Raw genomic sequence first — 19,009 nt, 5'->3', positions numbered from 1 at the left:
CCAATTGCTGGCCTTACATGCACCTTAATTAAACCTGTCTTAAGGAAGTCTCCAACCTCTCAATCACTGCGTACTTATCTATCCTATCAGTGCCATCTCGATCGTTCGTTTTCCTTGCACACTAATAGTACTAGCTCTTTTTCTTTACTTTATTAACTGCTAATTAACCAGTCAACACAATCAACACACAGATGTACGTCAGAGCCCAGCTAGCTTTACATGCTCCATTGGAATATTACACTTTGAAGAGAAATATGGTAAGAATAATTAAACCTAGCTTAAGACCAGTGATCTCTAGCAGATAAACATGGGCTGTAGAACGACGTGTCAAAGGTAATTAAGCTGGTTATTAATAACCACATCTTGCGTGCTCTGAGATATTGTAATATCTTGGTCACTTTCTGTTCCTAGCTCACTGCTCACCTGTCGAAGAAATGGCCATGTTGTTCTGAACTTTCAGACTTCACCTTGCCCTTACTGTTTCTTCACCTGGAGCCATGGAGATCAGATGGACATTTCCTACTCGACAGATGTGATGTATGAAAGGTTTGTTGTTTCTGATTCGAATGGCATGAATTTATCATGATGTGAGAGAGATGAGCTAGGATGCATGAACATGTTCAGGAAAATGGGCCATATCTTTGTCCCCTGTGGTGGTTTTCGAATTTTTTTTATTTATAATTTTTTTTATTAAAAGTTTTACAAAAATAATTTTCCATTTTGAAAATTGACGGAAGTAGTCGCCTACCGCCCTCTGGGAGAAAATCGCCCTCTCAAAGGGCGGCGAAAATGACGTGGCAGACGGCCGTTCGCTCTCGGGCGACGGCCGTCAACGAAATTTGCAGGCGGCCCCCTTGCCGCCCTCCGCTAGGGCGATTTTATACTGTGCGGGGGGCCGCCTGCAAATGGGCGGCGAGGGGGGGCATGGAATTTTGCAGGCGGCCCCCTTGCCGCCCTGGGGGAGGGCGATTTTTGCCTCCCCCCTATAAAGCCCAGTCCCTCCTCCGTGAAATTTCATTATATTCACTAAAAATCCAAAAAAAACGAAAGAGAGAGAGGGGAGGGCAGCAGAAGGGGAGCGGCGAAGCCCTGCTGGTTCGCTCAATTCATCACAGGTATGCTCCCATACATCTTTTGCATTTGTACTAATATGTTATGTTTGAGTATATATGTTGCGTTTTAGTTTTAGTTCCATATATTTTAGCACATCTGTAGCACACAGCACATATGTGTAGATCCAGAGCATAGAATATAATAGTATGAATTGAGACATAGACAGTAGTGTTAATTGTAAGATGTAGTTTAGTTTGATCTGGAGAATGTAACGTAATTTTAGAAATTTAGAGAACAATATTGTAGAGAATGTAACTTAGGGCGTAGTACAGAAATGCGAGGTTAACGCAGTTATTGTTTTCATCAGGCACAATGTCAAGTAAGGTCACATTTCAGATAGTTCACGGTGAAGGAAATATTAGATTTGGTCCAGATGGTGTTGATCTGTCAGATTTTGTAATGACATCTAAGGGCATCGATAGGCCTGCGGAGAGAACATTTCAGTCAATTTATAGTTGGTTGTTGAGAGGATTTAGAATAGACCAAGAAGTCTACACAATGTCAGTGTCAGTTGTAGTGAGTCGTGCAACAGAAGGTTATTTTTGGGAACTAATGCCGATGGACAGCACTGATGCTTGGAGACGGTATGTGGAAATGGCTTTTGAACGGTCATGGCCCCTCGTTATATTTGTGTCGGTACAAGAGAAAGATATAAATGTTTCAATGCAAACCGAATATGTAGAGGGTCCTATCAATGCAGGGGATGTTGTTGGACCATCGATGCAAAATGAGGAAAATCAACCAAGGGAGGAGCAGGCTATGGGCATGGCGGATGAGGGGGAGAGAGTCGGTATAATTGTTGATGAAATGGAGAGGGAAGATTCGGATAATGAGGAAGTGGACGACGACGCATCATCCGATGAGGAAGGTAATGTAATGGCCACTGATTGGGCAAATGAGGACTTCTCTGGACTTGTTATATCAGAGGGTGATCATGTACCCTGGGAGTATAAGGAGAACGAGGTAATTGAGGGTGCAAGGTATGCTCATAAGGATGAGATGAAGGAGGCGGTGAAGCATTGGGCAGTTTCCTTGCAGAGAGAGTTTAGGGTGGTCAAGTCAACAAATTATGTGTATGAAGTGAGGTGCATGAAGGAAGATTGTCCGTGGCGTGTCCATGCATATAAGGGTAAATGGAATGATTATTGGAAAGTTAGCATTGTGACCGAGCACAAGTGCTACTTACAAGGGGTGGAGAAGTATCACCGAAACATCACTTCAGCTTTTGTGGTAAGTGAGATGTACAGCAGTGTTGTTGGTAACATTGGCTTTGAACCAAAATCAATTATTAGGCACATCGAGAACAAATTCAAGTACACCATAAGCTATGCAAAGGCCTGGAGAGCCAAACAAAAGATCATTGAGATGAGGTATGGCACATTTGAAGCTTCTTATGATAATTTGCCTCGTTTGTTAGCCACCATTGCCCAGAGGAATAATAATACGTACTATGACCTACATACATTTACATCGGTTGATGATCGAACAAAGAGTGTGCTGCAAAGAGCCTTTTTCTCATTGGGTGCTTGCATCAATGCTTTTGTGCATTGTCGACCTGTTCTATGCATAGATGGAACTTTTATGACAGGTAAATACCGAGGTCAGATATTGACAGCAATTGGGTGTGATGGGAACAACCAGGTTCTACCTATGGCTTTTGCATTTGTAGAGAGTGAGAACACTGAAAGCTGGTACTGGTTCCTAGAGAGAGTGCACATTGCAGTGGTGCGTATGAGGCCCAACGTTTGCCTTATACATGATCGTCATGCGGGTATGTTGCGGGCTATTGACTACTTGCAGAACGGTTGGGATGAGAAGGGACTTCCAGCTAAGTGGCCTGATGTTCGGAGTCGGTGGTGCATGCGTCACATGGGTGCAAATTTCTACAAGCAATTCAAGAACAAGCATCTTATGGAGCTCTTTAAGAGGCTCTGTGCACAGAACCAAGAGAAGAAATTTAATGAGTTGTGGGACAAGTTGGATGAGTTGACAACGAAGCAAACAGATGAGCAATCTCGCATACCACTAGTTGAAGGTGACGATCCTCCCATACCTCTTGGTGCATTACATGATGACCCACCAACAATGAGAAGGAGGTCAGGGTCGTCCATCAGAAATTTCACTCAGTGGATTGAGAATGAGCCTAAGGAGAAGTGGTCTCTATTGTTCGACACCGATGGATCTCGGTATGGCATAATGACAACCAATTTGGCAGAGGTGTACAACTGGGTAATGCGAGGAGTTCGGGTACTTCCATTGGTTGCTATTGTTGAATTCATCCTTCACGGCACGCAAGCGTACTTTAGGGATCGATACAAGAAAATTAGTCCGTCCATGGCCGATAACAACATAGTGTTTGGCAACGTAGTGACAAAGTACATGGAAGATAAAATCAAAAAGGCACGGAGACATCGAGTTGTTGCTCAAGGCACACAAGTGCATCGGTATGAAATAATGTGTGTTGATAGGAGCAGGCGTGGTATCTATCGCAAGCAAGCCGTGCAGGAATGTGTCTTGAAGGCGGATGGTGGATGTACCTGCAGTTGTATGAAGCCGAAGCTTCATCACCTTCCTTGCTCACACGTTCTTGCTGCTGCCGGTGATTGTGGCATATCTCCCAATGTGTACGTCTCAAATTATTTCAGGAAAGAAGCAATCTTTCATACATGGAGTGAGGAGATATATGGGTTCGGGATCTCAGGATCTTACACAACGCTGAGTGCCCAAGTTTTTTATATTCCAGATCCATCTAAGTTAAGGGTGAAAAAGGGTCGACGCCAAACTAGACGCATCAGAAATGATATGGATGAGTCAGAAGCAGGTGGGAGGACTTTACGCTGCAGCAAGTGTGATCTGCGCGGCCATACTTACAAGAAATGCCCGAAGAATGCATAAGTTCCAAGCGGCGCAGATGCTAGTCCATCTGGACAGGCAAGTGATGGTAGGCGACCACCTGGTGAAGGAACAACAAGCAGGCGCGCAAGGCCAAGGCGTCGTCGCGCAGCAGGCGATTCCATGGTGTAACAATGCTTTCGATTTAGGAAATAAAATGCTGTTGTGATGTAATGAGTGTTCGGACTAAATACTTCTATCGTGTAATTTCAATTCAATGTTGTTGTAATGAGTACCTCCGACTATTGTTGTACTAGTAGTATTGCGAACTATTCGGTGTTGTATCATAATGTTATCGTGATGAGTGTTCGGACTAAACACTTTTGTTTGTTTGTACTCTTGTTTAATATGTGTTAGTAATTCGCTTATGAACATTTATTACTTATGTTGAACTAATTATTTATATGTTTCTGATCAACCTATTTGATGCAGGTATGGCGTACGACACACCGGCGCTGTTGAACCGTGGGATTGACAGGAACCACCGCTCGTTCCTGTCAGCAGTCGAGGGTGCACAGCTCGGCACCTTCCGTCCACGCACGTCGCGCGAGTGGTTGCGTGTCGACCCCCGTCACGTTCCTTGGTACGCGTATGTTCACATTTCAACTCAACTTTGCTTTGTGTTGTACTTATGTTTGAAGTTTGCTCTATACAGGTTGCGTGCGGCAGGCCTTCTACCACTTTGTAGGCTTGTTGAGGCGGCGGCGGACGACCCTGACCCAGCGAAGCGGTGGGATGCAGACCGGTCACTCCTTGCCGCTCTTGTAGACCGCTGGAGACCTGAGACGCACACGTTCCACCTTCCCTGTGGGGAGATGGCTCCGACACTGCAGGACGTGTCGTACCTGCTCGGGCTACCGCTGGCGGGAGCACCAGTTGGTCCCGTGGACGGTGTTTTTGGGTGGAAGGAGGATATCACTGCGCGCTTCGAGCAGGTGATGCGCCCTCCACACCTAGGACCGACCAACACCCTTCCTCCGTACTCTACAGTCGGGCCTAGCAAGGCTTGGTTGCTCTAGTTCACTGTAAGTAAATAAGTTGTTATTATCATACGTGCTTATTTGCGACCGGATGAGTGTTTTGTACTAACATTTCATTCTTAATTGTAGGCGGACCTTCTGCACCCTGACGCTGATGATTACTCGGTCCGACGCTCCCTTGAGGCGTACCTGTTGTGGTCGTTCGGGTGGGTGATGTTCACTAGCACCCACGGGCACGCTGTGGACTTCCGGCTGGTCCACTACGCACGGTCCATCGCGGATGCTCAGCCACAGGACGTGCCGCAGTGGAGCTGGGGTTCTGCCGTGCTAGCAGCCACGTACCGTGCCCTCTGTGAGGCGTGCACGAAGACTGACGCGGGAGCGATCATCGCTGGCTGCCCTATGTTGCTTCAGCTTTGGGCAGCCGAGAGGTTTGCCATAGGTCGACCAGTGGTGGACAGCGCACCCTACGGGGTTGGTCGCAGCGCGCAGTGGCCAGAGGACGGTCCCACGATGGGGACTTACTGGTGTCGACGTGGGGTTAGTGCAACTTCGCTGCGTTATAAGTTTATCAGTCGTCTTTTTTTTTCTTCACATAACATGTCTAATTCCGATCATGTTTATTGCAGCGTCGTTACGCTCACATCCAGGTGAGACGTGGTTACCCGGACTTCGTGTTCGAGTTTGACCGTCTCCAGCCGAGCGACGTCATCTGGGAGCCGTACACAGAAGAGGCCGTCGCTGCGAGAGCACCGCTAGGACTTTCGTCCTTGTGCACACGCGACCAGGCTTACTGGCTCACCATCCTGCCGATGGTGTTCGACATTTTCGTTGAGCCTCACTGCCCGCAGCGTGTGATGAGACAGTTCGGACTTAGGCAGGTGTTTCCGGGCAACGTGCAGCCGACCGTCCTCCCTGCCGACCACTCGTGAGTTCGGATTGTTCATTTCTAAATTTTTATGATAATTACTTCATCGAGCCATATAATTTACCTCTCTTCACAGGTTGACTCGACGGGGACAGCTAGCAGGCGCACTTTGGGCTCCACGTGTACAGCAGTACGTTGACGACTGGGTGTTAGCTACAGAGGAGGTGATCAACGAGCTCTTCCCACACACGGAGGAGAACTACTGTGACTACCTTCGCTGGTACCTTCCTCGCACTCGTGCGCGTGTGACCTTCACTCCAGACGCCCCAGAGCCGCACGTTGCCGCTGTCACGGACGCGTATCCCACGCACCGTGACCGAGACTACTTCGTGGCGGTACGTCCAATTTGTATTACTTCTTACAATTATTTCATTTATCTTGCATAATATAGGACAACTACTGAATTTGTTATTTCCATCTTGCATAGGCTGATGCCGCACGGGATATCAGTGCCGATATCACCGCAGTCCAAGTGAGGTTGAACAGAGGTTTGCACTTGACTGACGTTGAGCAGAGGGTGACCTTCGACCGGATGCAGGAGAAGATGCGTGCGGTCATGCGCGTCTTCTCCTGTCGCAGCGCCGTGGACGTCGTACCTCCAGCTGGTCCGGTACAACCACGGCCTCGCGCGCCTACCGTCGGAGCAGGACCTCGACCTACGGCACCTATTTCGCACGGTACTGCTCAGCCCAGAGGTTTCTTAAGTTTTGTTTCTGTTTTTGTACGAAAACATCACCCCGTCGTAACTTGATGTTCCATCCTCGCAGGACCTCGTTTGCCTTCGAGCGCCCCTAGCTTCGGAGCAGTGCGACCTACAGCACCGGTTTCGCACGGTACAGTTCAGCCCAGATATTAGTTCATTTTTGTTTCAGCTTTTGCACGATTATGTCACCATGTTTTAACTGCACGTTTCCTCATCGCAGGACCTCGTCTGCCTTCGAGCGCGTTCGCAGGCACGACCGGCGCTTCCACGAGCTCCGCAGGGGCGTTCGCCACCTCTTCGGGCGCGTTCGCCAGCTCTTCCTCTCACGGAGCGTCGATCCCTCGCCCACACGGTACTTTACTTTTTATTAATACTGTTAAATACCTGTACGAAACTGATGGTCCTTGTCCAGCAGGATTTGCAGCCGGGATCTTCGGTACTGGGGCCTCTTCGTCTCACGCCGGTAGGACTGGTCCTACTAGCCAGTTCTACGACGACGACTTGCACGGTGCAGACCACCACGACGTACTAGGCTCCTCTCAGCTTGGAGGAGCTCCAGAGGCGCACACTCAGGAGCAGCCAGAGGTCACACCTGTACAGGCAGGACGGGTTGGCCGTGCCGTACCCCCGGACCGACTCACGTACTCCCACGGGCACATTAGGGCGCAGGGTAGGAGGGACAGGGGTAAGAGGCCTCGTCAGTAGTGTTCTACCTCTTCAGTCCTTATGTGACCGTTTCTTTTGGCTTACAAACTTGTAAAACAGTACTACTTTTGCTATTACTACTGCAGTACTACTTGTGTTTGTCTCGTCTACATAGTTCTTTTCATTCATATGGTGCTAGAACAACTTATGCTCACGACAACACACTTTCGGCGCTGCACGGTAGTGTCAGATCCAGTAGCGCGCACAGTCCACAACAGCACACATGAAAAGCGGCAGCTCGAGTTATCACTATCAACTTTCGGCGCTGCCTGTTTACATAAAGTGAATCACGCCCACGCGTGATCGTCTTGTCACATCTAATGAATAATGTATCTCATTGAGTTCACATATATTGCAGTGAAAACGACGCTATATAATTGACAATCTGAAGGCAACCTCTTCATATCTTCTTTCCCACTAGCACACAACACACGAAAATGGAAGCCTATTCATTGGTAATACGTAATCTAGATTTGAGATTATGTAGAACATTCTTCACTACAATTTTACATTTTGGCAGCAAACCAAATATGATCAAATGCAATTTTACCTTACCAAATATTTGGTCGTGAAGAAAAATTTGGCACTAACAATCCAAATATGCCCTAAAAATTAATAAAATATTTGTACGGTAACAATCCAAATATGCCCTAAAAAATAATAAAATTGTATTTTATCAGTCTTGGAGATTTTAATCTTGTATAGTTTTCAATATAAAAAGATTTGATAACTATTGATATTTATACAAAAATATAGAGCACAGTACAAAATCGCCCTCCCCCAGGGCGGCAAGGGGGCCGCCTGCAAAATTCCATGCCCCCTCGCCGCCCATTTGCAGGCGGCCCCCCGCACAGTACAAAATCGCCCTCGCGGAGGGCGGCAAGGGGGCCGCCTGCAAATTTCCATGCCCCCCCTCGCCGCCCATTTGCAGGCGGCCCCCCGCACAGTACAAAATCGCCCTCGCGGAGGGCGGCAAGGGGGCCGCCTGCAAATTTCGTTGACGGCCGTCGCCCGAGAGCGAACGGCCGTCTGCCACGTCATTTTCGCCGCCCTCTGAGAGGGCGATTGGGCGGTAGGCGACTACTTCCGTCAATTTTCAAAATGGAAAATTATTTTTGTAAAACTTTTAATAAAAAAAATTATAAATAAAAAAAATTCGGTGGTTTTCGGTCGCTCGTTTTGGTGGCACTGACCGTCCGAAAGGCACATTTGGGCCTGGTTTAGTTCCCAACTTTTTTTTAAAATTTCAACTTTTCCATCACATCAGAACTTTCCTACACACATAAATTTTCAACTTTTTTCTTCAAATTTTTAATTTTAGTCAAACTTTCAATTTTGGCGTGGAACTAAACACACCCTTGGCTCCAGTTAAACACTGATGAACTGTAGAATTACTGTTATCTGACCGTAACCTAACGTAAATGCAGTCTCTACGCTGATCAAATCCTCTGAACCAGGTACTAAAAAATGTTGCATCATGTCTTAGTTTTGTTTTTTTATGGGATGAGTAGTGATCCACACCAATTATTGGAGGGGCCTCTTCCAGACTTGTCTTTGGACCAAACAACGGACTTGTCTTTGGATATAAACAGCCAGCCAGTTCTCACTGATTGCTGGCTGCTGTTGTAACCACAGGAAAATTTCTCTGAACTTCCTCCGCAAAAGAAAAAGAAAAGGTCTGAACTGCTGAAAGCTTGGCAGGATTCAGATACGGCAAACAGGAGTAGCAGGACGAGACCAACCCTGTCAATTCTCTGTTGCTTTCCCTGTTTCCATCTTCTGCATGGGCCAAGAAGACCTCGAGAGTGACCAGTAGAGTAGTACAGTGTAGATGTGTGTGTGTGTGTGAGTGACCCAATAATTGGAGGAGGCTATCTCAATCTTGCGTGCTCTCCCGAGGCGAGGGAATCAGAGCCATTTTGTCTCTGGAAGACAAGGAAAATGGCCATCACGATCAATCACCAGAGTTTGTGAACGAATGGCTGCTTGCTTCTCTTGCTCAAGAATACTCCTTTTGTTAAAGGGTAGTGGCATCGTATTCCTATCATGCTATCATATGTACTCCTTTTTATCAAAAATAAAAATAACCTAGAAGTGAATTTGATACTAACTAGTACAACTAATCATGATATACTCGTTCCGTTCCAAAAAATATGAATCTAGAACTGATGTGATATATTAGGACGTGGCACATCCAGTACTATGTTGGTTTTTTATGGGACGGAGAGAATACTCCTATTCAAATTCATTGTATAGTGTCAAATTTACTCATAGGTTGTTTGTTTTTGCGATGGAGGGAGTATTGGTTTGACTGGATGGGTCATGGAAAACTGGAAAAGCAACAGCGGTATGCATGGCAAAAGAGGGACAAAAGAACAAGACGAAACATAGGTAGGATTGCAGGATGCTCAAGTGAGAACTTGTAGTTGTAGATGAAGTGAAGTGACAAGCCGAAGTCCCGTGAACGAAGCAACAAAAAATTGTGGGAGTTTTCCATTTGTTGTATGTGTATTATTTGCGATTTGAAATCCAGGCTGTGTTTAGTTCCTTCCAAAGTTAGAAGTTTGGGTTGAAATTGATACCATGTGACTGAAAAGTTGTGTGTGTATGACAGGTTGATGTGATGGAAAAAGTTTGAAGTTTGAATTCAAAGTTTGGATCTAAACACAGCCCCAATGTTTAAAGAGAACTTTAACGATTAAATTTGGCCACGACCGGTAAGCCGATAAACAAAAGATGAGAATAAAGTACTGTATATACAACTTCCAGCCTCATCTTTTCACTTATGCTTATGTTTATCAACTAAAATTTAAATTTTCAACCTTAAATTTAGAGTTGATTTTAGGGTTTTTTTTATCGAAGTTTATTTTTTAGCCTTTACTTTTAGATCGTAGGAACACGTATATGAAAAAATTATTTTTCATTTGCAATTATACCGTTTGTCTTATTCCCTATATAAGCGAAACGAGGGACCTTCCCTGTCTTGCTTGTGATCATCAGTCATCTCATCTATCCGCTGGATGTGAAGTTACGACAGAAATGATCCATCGTTCAACTTGAATTACACTTGTACTACTAGCGGTGTACGCTCGCATGTCAGCGTAACGAAACGATGACATCGCCATCACAGTAGGAGTATTGGTACTAATCTGGCAGGACCGAAGATAGAGATTTAGACGGTGACCATAGATTTTGTGGCAAGTTTTGGCTATAATAACATGTGAGGTTAAGGGTTAATATGCTTCAATTTTAGCAATGAATCAAACATTTGTTATGGATGGTCGTAACTTGTACTCCTAACCTCTTTCTATATTTAATGAAAAGGCGCACTCTTGTACCGTTTTCCGTTTAAAAAAACACTTGTACTCCTAACTCAAGTGCCGCAAACTTCAGCAAGCAGCCAAACAAGTGCAATACTAGTACTCCATGTCGACCAATTTAAGTTAAAACTTTGAAAGCCAACATGATTTATTGGTAATGTTGGACTATCTGCAATTACCAGACCGACTCAATCCCGAATCCATATCAATTTTGGTTATGTATAATTCAGAATTTCAAATACAATTCTTCAAATCCCTCTTTTATCTTTTTTTTTAAAGACAACAGAAATGTTTTACATCCCCGGCCTCTTCCATAAGACACATAACCTCCCTCTTTGTTTTGTAATGAGAGGGATTTTATCCTCATTTTGTACTACGAGAAAATAGCTCTATACTTTCATACAAGAGTGTCTGGAACACCGAAGAGGAATTCAAGAATATGTAAGGAGTTAATTAGTATTACAAGCCAAAGATAATTTTTCCCTCGTTGTTTTCAGAAGATGGAAGTAGCAAGTACATACCAGACGTGCACTACTGGTGAACAACACAAATACACAAATGGATTAGAGAAGAAAAATATCTGACGCAGACTGTGGTCTGAAAGAAACCCAGATACAGAGTACACCGTATTAGACAAAACAACGAATACTTGAGCTGTATGGCTGCATGCATGAATAATGCAGAAGCAAATCAATGATTCATAGCTGTATCGAACATTCTAATCTGCCTCTTTTTTAAAACAGAAAAGACTCATGGCAACCACATACGCAACGGGATATGATGTACTGATGTTTGTAGAAACCAGCAGCTGTGCATCCATCCTAACCTTCGTATAGATCTAGCATCAGAAGTTCAGAAACTACTTGGTAAAGGCCTTCTGTTCATCTGACCATCAAATTGTCCATATATATAAAAAAAAGAAGGAACTGCAGATCTAACAGAACACCAAAAAGTTAAACAACCTTAATAAGATCGATGTTATTACGAGCGTATTTCATACAGAAGAAGAAAAAAAAAAGAAAACGTACTAAGTACAAGAACTGAAGAACAGTGTAATCTGAAAAGTACCTTGTACCTAGCATGTTCTACTATTTACAAGTCGTATGAACAGATCTAGTGAAAATCACCAAGCATCAATCAAGGACGCATTTTGTCGAGCACCTAGCTAGCACAAAGTATCATTGGCCCAAAAACAAAAAAAAAGAAGAAGAAGAAGAAGAAGAAGAAGAAGAAGAAGAAAAAAGCTAGTACAAAGCACACCTCCCTCGATGGCAGAGAGTGAGAGAGGAGAAGAAGATCAGATCACTGACGTTTCAGGACGCAGCTGCGCCTTCACCTTATGTAGGCGAGGTGGCCGAACCTTGCCGCCGGGATCGACCGGCCGAACACCTTGCCGGCCTTGCCGACGAGCCCTCTTACCACCACCTTCACCCCCCGCGCAACGCCGCCGCCGCCGCCCTTCGCCGGAACAGCCGCACGGCCGGCGACTCCGCCATCACCCGCCGCCGCCACCGCCGCCACCTTAGCGCCATGAAAACACCGCAGTGGGAGCTCCATCTTTCTCCTGCAAGAAGACGACGACGACGATCTAGCTAGCTATGGACACCGTGCTTTTATCAGCTACGCGACCCTTTCTTTCTTTATACGGCGGGCGCTCGTCGGAGCCGGTCAAAGACAGCGTGGCGTCGCGAAGTCGGCGCCGCCGCCCGTGCCGGGTCGTGTCGTCGGACGAACACGTTGCATGCGAGGGCACGACGGCGACAGTAACCTCTAAAACTAACTACACGGCAAGAGACCTCGTCAGATACCAATGCCTTGTCAACGGCCGGTAATAAGAAAAATAATCCAGGTTGATGTGATCGTCGAGATCGATCTGTTCATCCGTATCTGCCATTGTCAAATGCAAATTGACTTTCGAAGGGATCAACCAATCAAATCAAACAAGGGTTGGATTAAAGAAGACGAGACCTGATAAGATATTTTCTGATCTGATCTTCGTTGTGCTGTGAATTATGAATTGATCGCTCTCTCACTCTGCATCTCACTGAAACAAACAGAGTACAGGGATGCATGCAAATCCTAATCAAATCACCAGTGTTACTACTAGACCTCATCACACACACACACAATGTTCGTCGCACACGTGGAGCAAAGCAAAGCGGCGGCTGACATGGCGTGCGATGCAACGCGCCACGTGTCACTCGCTCACGCCTTGTGGTCGGCGGGGACGTGCCACACCCAGAACTCCTCGTTCCGGCAAGCAGCGGCGACGGCGGGCTTCCTCGGGCTGCCCTTGGGCGACGTCCGGAGGCGGCTGCGGCGGCGGTGCTGCTCGTCCTTCCGCGTCCGCCGCTGCCGCCGCCGGGCCTTGTCGTCCTCGTCGTCGTCGGCGGCGGCGGCGGCGTCGGCCTCCTGATCCGGCGCGACGAACAGCACGACGGGGCCGAGGGGGACGTCGTCGGTGGCGACGAGCAGCGGCTCGAGCGCGTCGACGACGGCGGACATGTCGGGGCGGTTCTTGGGGCTCCCGCTGAGGCACCGGTAGGCGACGGCGGCCGCCTCCCTCGCCGCCGCCGGCGAGTAGCGCCCCTCCAGCGCCGGGTCCATGATCCGGATGAGCCGGAGCGGGTCGCGCAGGCACGGCCGCGCGTACTCCACGAGGCTCTGCTCCCTGTTCGGCCGCGTCTTGTCGACGGCGCGCCGCCCCGTCAGGATCTCCAGGAGCACCACGCCGAAGCTGTACACGTCGCTCTTCGCCGTCAGGTGGCCGGTCATGATGTACTCCGGCGCGGCGTAGCCATGGGTGCCCATCACGCGCGTCGACACGTGGGTGTCGTCCCCCTCCGGCCCGTCCTTGGCCAGCCCGAAGTCCGACAGCTTCGCCTTGTAATCCTGGAGGGAGGGACAAAATTCACAGGCCCAAAAACCATTAGCCCATTTGATGCGATTCTCTTACTTGGGCTTATTACTAATGAATGGGCTTTAAAGTGGGGGAAATTCAAGTTGGGCCTGATTTTGGCCCATCTTGAGTAGTAACCCATTAAAGGCCCAAACTTAACATTTGCTTTTTCTTTCAAAAAAAAGAACATTGACACGGTCATGGAAAAAAATGTAAAGATTTGATTATATTTTTTAGATAATAAAGATTTGATTATATGACCCGATAAAATTATTTTCAGTGACGCTTTTCAGTGGTGAAACTAAAATTTGGGCCTCCTTTTAGCCCAATCTTGAGCAGAACTCACTTACGGCCCAACCTATGAACCATAGCCCACATCACTAAGCTTTCCTTTCCTTTTCTTTGGTAGAGAAGTACAATATGATAATAACCATTAACTAGTACTAGTTAAGTATGAAGTGATGCATAACACTATAACAGCATAAGTACAGTATGATACTAAGTTTCTCTGACATAATCATGTCATAAAATGCTTCAAAATCCAAACTGTGCCAAGTACAATTTCCTAGTCATTACTCTACCTTTTCACTGATGATGATGAAAAGGTCATTAGGATGATACTATATATATAGTATATCATATGTGATGTGTGCATCAAAAACTCCTAGCTAACTGAGATGCATGCATATGAGAGGTGTCAATCTACCTAGGAAAAGCTACAGGGCACTCACCGAATCGAGCAGGATGTTGGAGGCCTTGAAGTCACGGTAGATGACCGGCTTCTCTGCGTCGTGGAGGAACGCCAAACCCTTCGCGGCGCCAACCGCGATGTTTAATCGGGTCGACCACGGCAGCACTGCAGGAATCTCTGCAGAAAAAGAAGAAAAGAAAAGAAAATATCTTCAGAAATCTCAGCAGGATCAACGTCAGCTAAAGCCGCGCATGTCATCATTATAATTAATTAATCGATAGCTGATAGCCATGTTATGTATACACATCAATCGAATAAGAAAGCTGGAAAAGGAAAAACAAAGCAGTTTATGCGTATTGTTGCAGCAGAGGAGAAAAAAAAGACGATGAACAGTACTGGCTAGCCGGCCATGCGTGTTGTCGCCTTTGTGGAATTTTGGTTTCTTGTTCTTTCTGCCTTCTGAATTTTCAAGAAATGTTATTATTGTAATTTGGAGGGATTCGATATCCAGTCAACGAGTTAGGAGATTTCGTCATGACCAAGAACAAATCAATCAGCTTGAGCCAGTGAGGCAGCTGGGAAGATTGCAGCACACTAGATTACTATGTCAACCTGAAATTGATCCAACAACTACAGGTGACCTCACTTTCATCTGACGTCTGTAATCTAGCATTAGAAAACGTCTAGTAGCATAATCTATAGCTTGTCTCGCAAGGGTGAGTGAATGTATAATTGACCCTTACCTAATGAAATACTATTTTCCATGGGTTTTGCAAGCTCATAAGTGAGCAGAGAAGGCCAGTCAAATTCAGTTTGGTCAGAACTCTGAACTCTAATAAGCTAAAGAAGTTGGCTAGCCAAACGAAGGAAAACATATCCATCATCCAAGCTGAAAGCCTCAAAGACGCAACCAAGTTTTTTGAGTAGCAAAGCTACCCATTTGAAGTAGACTTCTGAATAATGGCTTTGCTTCTCTCTCATTTTGTGATATCTATAATCCATTATTAAGTTGGAATATAACCTCATTTTCTCAATGACCATCAGACCATGGCACCATGCCGTGCCAGGTCATTGCGTTTGTGTGAGAATGGTCAAGCCAACTTCTGTTTTAAATCTCCACTTCACGACCGTACCAAACCACTCATTAACCATCAGTTAATTAGGTAGTCCTACTCGAACTAAAGCTTCAATTTGACACACACCCATGACATGGTAAAGAGACATCTCGTCAGATAAAAAATTAGCACAATGGCAAGTTGGCAACTAGTGCTATAGATCAATGGAACAGTAGTACAAACTTAAGCTGAAAATCAATTAGCGAAGGATCAGTTCAGTGCTTACGTTTGAAGAGGTGGTTCTCGAGGCTGCCATGCTCCATGTACTCGTAGACGAGGAGGCGGTTCTCGTCCTCGCAGCAGTAGCCGACCAGCTTCACCAGGTTGGGATGCCGAAGCTGGCCAAGGAAGATCACCTCTGCCTGCAAGCAACGACGTCAGAATCATCAGAAATCAGGTAGTAGTAGTAGTAGCAGCGAATCAGCAGCATGATCACGTCCATTTCAGTGGCACTGTTGCATTGGGCAGCATGATTAGATCACTGGAAACTTATCCGACCGTCGCCGGAACCGTCACATCGTCCAACTACCCCTCCCTTGTTCTTTGCCTCGCACGTCCTAATCGTGCTGCTTAAGATATTTTTAAACCTGTTTGATTATGTTCTAGATGATCGTGTGAGTAGTAGTAGTATTAGTTGATCTGAAATTAAACAATCTGTAATTAATTGTTTAGGCCAAGCGTTTCAGAAACCGGGTTTCCGAAGCTACTGGCCCCTGACAGTTACTGAATTTTACCAGATAAAATTTCAGATTCAATTTTTTTAATGAATAATTGGTAGTTAACTAGTCATAAGTCGTAAAAGTTCAAAATTTTCAAATATAAAATTTGAATAATACAGTCTTTTAGGTGGTAACCTCTAGTCGACCGATAACCAAACTAATTACCGCTGATCAGTCTCTGTTTGATGGGAAACTAAATAGCATTAGGAAAGAAACGATTGGGTAATTTGACTGAACATTCCCTGTTGCTACAGGAGAAACGACACAACTTTGCTTCTATGCAATAAATAAAAGGAAAATCGACACTTTCCCAAAGAAAAACAATAATATTAATTTAAAAAACAAAATCAACGATATCTCATATCTCTCACCCTCAAAAAGAAAAAAAAAATACTGTTCCTCACCTGCAAATTTCAGTTATCTAGAGGGTTACTCAATGCCCTAGGATATTCATATACTGGGATACATATATTTGAGTGATCCTTGCAAGGCAACTACTACTCTACCAATTAAGCTATATTTGATGGCCACTCTTTTACTATAAGAAACCATGTGAGAAAATGTTGTTTCCCCCAAGCATTAGATTTAGGGACTCTTCCAAGGAAGCTGGCACTACACTATCTCAGATTAATTACTCCAAGCTTAATTGTTAATCTTATACAAACATAATCGATCAATCTGATTTAATTATCGCATTAAATGATTAACTAACTAAAGTGATTAACGCGTGCATGTCTAATTAATCAAATGAAATCATATCACTTTTTTATTCTATTTTTTTGATGATTAAGTGGAAAAGGGACACGTGGAGGGGTGAAGTACCAGCCATTCCTTGTGGCCCTGGGCGCCCTCGGGATCCCAGAGCTTGACGGCGATGGCCTGCGGGCGGAGGCCCGGCTTGACGCCGTCGCCGACGAGGCCCTTGTAGACCGGCCCGAAGCCGCCCTCGCCGAGGAAGTTGCCGGAGACGAACCCGCGGGTGGCGTCGCGGAGCTCGGCGACGGTGAAGACGTGGAGGTTGGACCCCACCAGCGACACCGACAGGTCCTGGTCCGCCGCCCCCGTCAGGTCCGTGAACGACAGCCGCCGCAGGCCGCCGCCGCCGCCGCCGCGGGGACGCACCTTCTTCCCCCCGCTCTTCTTCTTCCCTCCGCCGCCGCCGCCGCCGAGGCAGCCGGTCAGGAGGAACCCCCACAGCGACCACGGCCACGCCGCCGCCTCCTTCTCCTTCTTCCTCGCCGCCGCCGCCACAACCTTGCAATCGCTGGATGACCTCATCTCCGCCGCGGGCTATACGCAGCTAGCATGCGCCGTCGCCGTCGGCGGCGGGGCGAGCTCGTCGGCGGCGAGCGAGCGGAGCTGATCGGAGAAGACGCGGGGGTTTGCTTTTTGGTTGGCGATTTGGTGGTGTGCGTGGCAAGCGAGAGGGGGCTGTGTGTGTCACGAGTGGATATATAGGCGAAGGCGAGAGGCTGCAGGTGGGGCCCACCTGTCAGGGCGGGATGGAATGGCCTTTGATCATCTCGTGTGTGTTTTTGTGTGTGTGTTGACCATTGGGGGATATTTTTAATTTTGATTAATGGGTTATAAATTTGGAGGGGATTTGATTTGTTTTTGTGATGATGCGAAATTTGGATGAGGTTGATGTGACGATTTTTATATGTGGTGATGGTGCGATGTGCTTCCCCCGGCCTTTACCTACCTTGTATTGCGACATGCAAAGACTAGCGTGCTAATTAATTGTGTCCATCTTTTTCTTGTTCATTTTTGTATCGTGGAAATGGATGGATGGAAGCAAGCATGGCCATACACTCCAGTGTGTTTCATACTTCGTATTAGATTTTTCTCATCATATAGAAAATTCGACCAAAACATGTTTAAGTATTACATTTTTCATGTCTCGAAATGGTGCAAATCTTTATAAAAGAAACTTTGCGTGTATAAATTTAAAATTTATAAGAATGCTTTTTTTAGAACAACCTTTTGACTTTGTTTTATTCAATTCATTCGTTTATATTCTCGAATATTATCATAGAACCAAATTATTCATCGTTAATTCATCCATTCAGCTGCATGCAAAGAAGTACTTACTCCGTTTTACGGTGTAAGTCATTCTAGCATTTCCTACATATATATTGATGTTAATGAATCTAGATAGATATATATGTCTAGATTCGTTAACATCAATATGAATGTGGGAAATGCTAAAACGGAATTGCTAGAGGACTGTCGACAATTTTCTTGAGTGAAAACTGTCAAATTTCTTAGTCGTTGATTCCGCTTTAAGATTTGTGCTGAGATATTTTGCTATTAAATCTAAACCCTTTTTTCACAAGCTAGTCCCATCATTGTATGTTTACGGTAGATTTGTTCAAAGTTATATCTAAGTTACATTCCAGTTACATTCTAGTTACATTGTAGTTACACTGTAATTACATTGTAATTACATTGTAATTATAGTGTAACTACACTATAACTATATTGTTATCTCTATATAAATTACATATAAAGTTGCATATATTATTTTAATACATATATATAAGTTATTATTATTATAATATAGTTCTAGTGAAATTATATACTATAGTTAGATTTGAAAGTTTTCCCCTCAAAAAACACTCGACAGTTTTTTAGCTAGTCCCATGTTAAAATGACTTACATTGTGAAACGGATGGAGTACCAAATTGGTGACCGTGTCCCTGTGTGTACGTACGTATACGAGCCGACCAACGCGAACAAAGGAACGCATCAACCCAGCTTCAGGCAATGCAGCCAAATTAAGACCAATTCATCAGAAAGAGAGAAAGAAAAATCCAGTGATCACCAACTCAAACTATTAACTGCCCCCAAATTAAAGAAAGAAAAGCAACACCACCGTCTGTTGCAATGCAAGCAAACGCATCAGACTTTCAGAGAAAAAAAAGAAATGCGCCGTAAAGGAGGT

The 19,009-nt window shown here is 45.5% G+C and overlaps 3 protein-coding genes across 5 annotated transcripts; 2 read left to right on the top strand and 1 right to left on the bottom strand.

The window, feature by feature from the left end:
• The first annotated feature begins 399 nt into the window (after nt 1-399).
• LOC136357348 (uncharacterized) lies at nt 400-7,431 on the top strand. 3 transcript variants are annotated; one of them, XM_066312566.1, is made up of 10 exons: nt 400-546; nt 4,438-4,588; nt 4,661-5,030; nt 5,115-5,525; nt 5,615-5,913; nt 5,990-6,248; nt 6,341-6,590; nt 6,681-6,746; nt 6,837-6,968; nt 7,032-7,431. In XM_066312566.1, exons 4-10 carry the CDS (start codon nt 5,199-5,201, stop codon nt 7,319-7,321), a joined length of 1,623 nt encoding a protein of 540 aa, XP_066168663.1. In that variant the 5' UTR covers nt 400-546; nt 4,438-4,588; nt 4,661-5,030; nt 5,115-5,198; the 3' UTR covers nt 7,322-7,431. The 3 variants fall into 3 exon arrangements, with proteins under 3 accessions (XP_066168663.1, XP_066168664.1, XP_066168662.1); XM_066312567.1 differs by lacking the exons at nt 400-546; nt 4,438-4,588 and having other exon boundaries at nt 4,884-5,030; nt 7,041-7,431; XM_066312565.1 differs by lacking the exons at nt 400-546; nt 4,438-4,588 and having other exon boundaries at nt 4,884-5,030; nt 7,029-7,431.
• Nucleotides 1,007-4,315, top strand: LOC136357347 (uncharacterized). Its single transcript, XM_066312564.1, has 2 exons — nt 1,007-1,115; nt 1,421-4,315. The coding sequence occupies exon 2, from the start codon at nt 1,426-1,428 to the stop codon at nt 4,006-4,008; it is 2,583 nt and encodes an 860-aa protein (XP_066168661.1). The 5' UTR covers nt 1,007-1,115; nt 1,421-1,425; the 3' UTR covers nt 4,009-4,315.
• Nucleotides 7,432-12,593: 5,162 nt separating the features above from the next.
• LOC4343886 (serine/threonine-protein kinase RIPK) lies at nt 12,594-17,487 on the bottom strand. Its single transcript, XM_015791768.3, has 4 exons — nt 16,888-17,487; nt 15,573-15,708; nt 14,272-14,408; nt 12,594-13,533 (listed from the first exon to the last, which is right to left on the bottom strand). The coding sequence occupies exons 1-4, from the start codon at nt 17,341-17,343 to the stop codon at nt 12,847-12,849; spliced, it is 1,416 nt and encodes a 471-aa protein (XP_015647254.1). The 5' UTR covers nt 17,344-17,487; the 3' UTR covers nt 12,594-12,846.
• Between the last annotated feature and the right edge of the window lie 1,522 nt (nt 17,488-19,009).

The sequence above is a fragment of the Oryza sativa genome, chromosome 7 (assembly GCF_034140825.1).
Source record: "Oryza sativa Japonica Group chromosome 7, ASM3414082v1".
Classification (NCBI taxonomy): Eukaryota; Viridiplantae; Streptophyta; class Magnoliopsida; order Poales; family Poaceae; genus Oryza; species Oryza sativa.
This window is presented reverse-complemented; position numbering and strand designations above follow the sequence as displayed.

Excerpts from the sequence above, each read along its gene's own strand:
- LOC4343886 (XM_015791768.3), bottom strand. The coding sequence starts at position 17,343 with ATGAGGTCATCCAGCGATTGCAAGGTTGTGGCGGCGGCGGCGAGGAAG. Across the intron at positions 15,709-16,887 it reads AGGGCCACAAGGAATGGCTG|GCAGAGGTGATCTTCCTTGG; the intron begins GTACTTCACCCC and ends CGTTGCTTGCAG. Across the intron at positions 14,409-15,572 it reads CGAGAACCACCTCTTCAAAC|AGATTCCTGCAGTGCTGCCG; the intron begins GTAAGCACTGAA and ends CTTTTTCTGCAG.
- LOC136357347 (XM_066312564.1), top strand. The coding sequence starts at position 1,426 with ATGTCAAGTAAGGTCACATTTCAGATAGTTCACGGTGAAGGAAATATT.
- LOC136357348 (XM_066312565.1), top strand. The coding sequence starts at position 5,199 with ATGTTCACTAGCACCCACGGGCACGCTGTGGACTTCCGGCTGGTCCAC. Across the intron at positions 5,914-5,989 it reads GTCCTCCCTGCCGACCACTC|GTTGACTCGACGGGGACAGC; the intron begins GTGAGTTCGGAT and ends CTCTCTTCACAG. Across the intron at positions 6,249-6,340 it reads ACCGAGACTACTTCGTGGCG|GCTGATGCCGCACGGGATAT; the intron begins GTACGTCCAATT and ends CATCTTGCATAG.